At 42.9% G+C, this 1,304-nt stretch overlaps 1 protein-coding gene across 1 annotated transcript; it reads right to left on the reverse strand.

Moving 5' to 3' along the window:
* Positions 1-553: 553 nt before the first annotated feature.
* Positions 554-1,235, reverse strand: LOC109222756 (the record flags this gene model as incomplete). The annotated part of the gene is given in 1 exon segment (XM_019387074.1): positions 554-1,235. A coding segment is annotated over 1 exon segment (385 nt), but the record flags the coding sequence as incomplete, so codon positions are not given.
* Positions 1,236-1,304: the final 69 nt, after the last annotated feature.

Genomic DNA, 1,304 nt, shown 5'->3' on the forward strand with positions numbered 1-1,304 from the left:
CGGCGGCGTATCGGACAGACGTTACAAAACACGAGTTTGACTCACTGAGTCTATATTTCAATTTCCCAAGTCTCCACTGAAGAAAATTAGGTTGCTGACAAGGGATAAAATGGTCATTACGGCTACACTAGAAAAACGTATCGGGAAGGAAAAAAGGATTGTTTCCTCAATGAACATAAAGTGACCTCTAAAACTCACTACGCGAAATATGAAGAAAAAACAGGAATTTCCACACCCAGCCACCTCCGTCATCTCAAGGGTAGTTCTGTCAAAGAGACGGAACTAAAACAGATCCGATGACTGGGAAGCTGATGTCAGCACCGGTGAGCTGAAAAAAGGATGACAGACGGAGGTGTAAATGGTCAAATAGAGAGCTGTGTCAGAAAATGGAGAAGGTTCAACTACATAATCGGAAACTTAATCTTCGGACGCAATTGGCAAAAGCAGAGATGCCAGCTATAAAAGGAGAGAGATCGGCGACGATTAGGAGAATGTTAGGCCGCCGATTTTTTGAGTGGTGGAAGATGAGACGAGTGAGAAAAGGGAATACAAACCTTGGATCTGAAGGCGGATGATAGATCGGAAGACGGTGGACGGCTAGACTCATCATAGCCGTCGTCACTAGGTGAACCAGCGCCGCCGCTCCAGGAAAGCGGCGTTATAGGGCTACACCTGGTAGTGGAGGTATACGCTTTCTTAACTGACATAGATGACGGCTTCGACCTCGGCTGACGGTGACCCCAACCACTCAACGGCAGTCTCAGATGCAAACCACCCTTTGCCGCCGCTGTAGTCGTCGGCTGCGGCGGCGGAGGAGTAGTACTATTACGCAACTGAGATGTAGAAGAAGAAGATGGGTGATGTTTGAGTCGGAAAAGCAGCTCCACCACCACCGAATCATCGGATAACGCAGCGGATAACCAATCGTCCTTCTTCATCTGAATGAATGCTTCTACAAAATCTGCTGCACTGTGACTGAAAACCCACCCAAAAGAGATGTGAGAATATATGGAGGTTAAAGGAAGCTTAAAGGGGGTGGCGGAGAGAGAGAGAGAAATGGAGGAATTGATGGGGGCTATGGCTAATATATAATGGGAAGAGACTGAATGAATTCCTCTGTATTAAGATTTATATTTATATGTGCTATTTATGCGATCTCTTCTCTCTCTATCTCTATATGAAAAATGAATACTTCTGATTAAACGGAAATCTTGAAAAAAAATACTGTATATTGAGACTTTGTGATATATATATATATATATATATATATATATATATATATATATATATATATATATATATAT

Source organism: Nicotiana attenuata, unplaced genomic scaffold (genome assembly GCF_001879085.1).
Source record: "Nicotiana attenuata strain UT unplaced genomic scaffold, NIATTr2, whole genome shotgun sequence".
NCBI lineage: Eukaryota > Viridiplantae > Streptophyta > Magnoliopsida > Solanales > Solanaceae > Nicotiana > Nicotiana attenuata.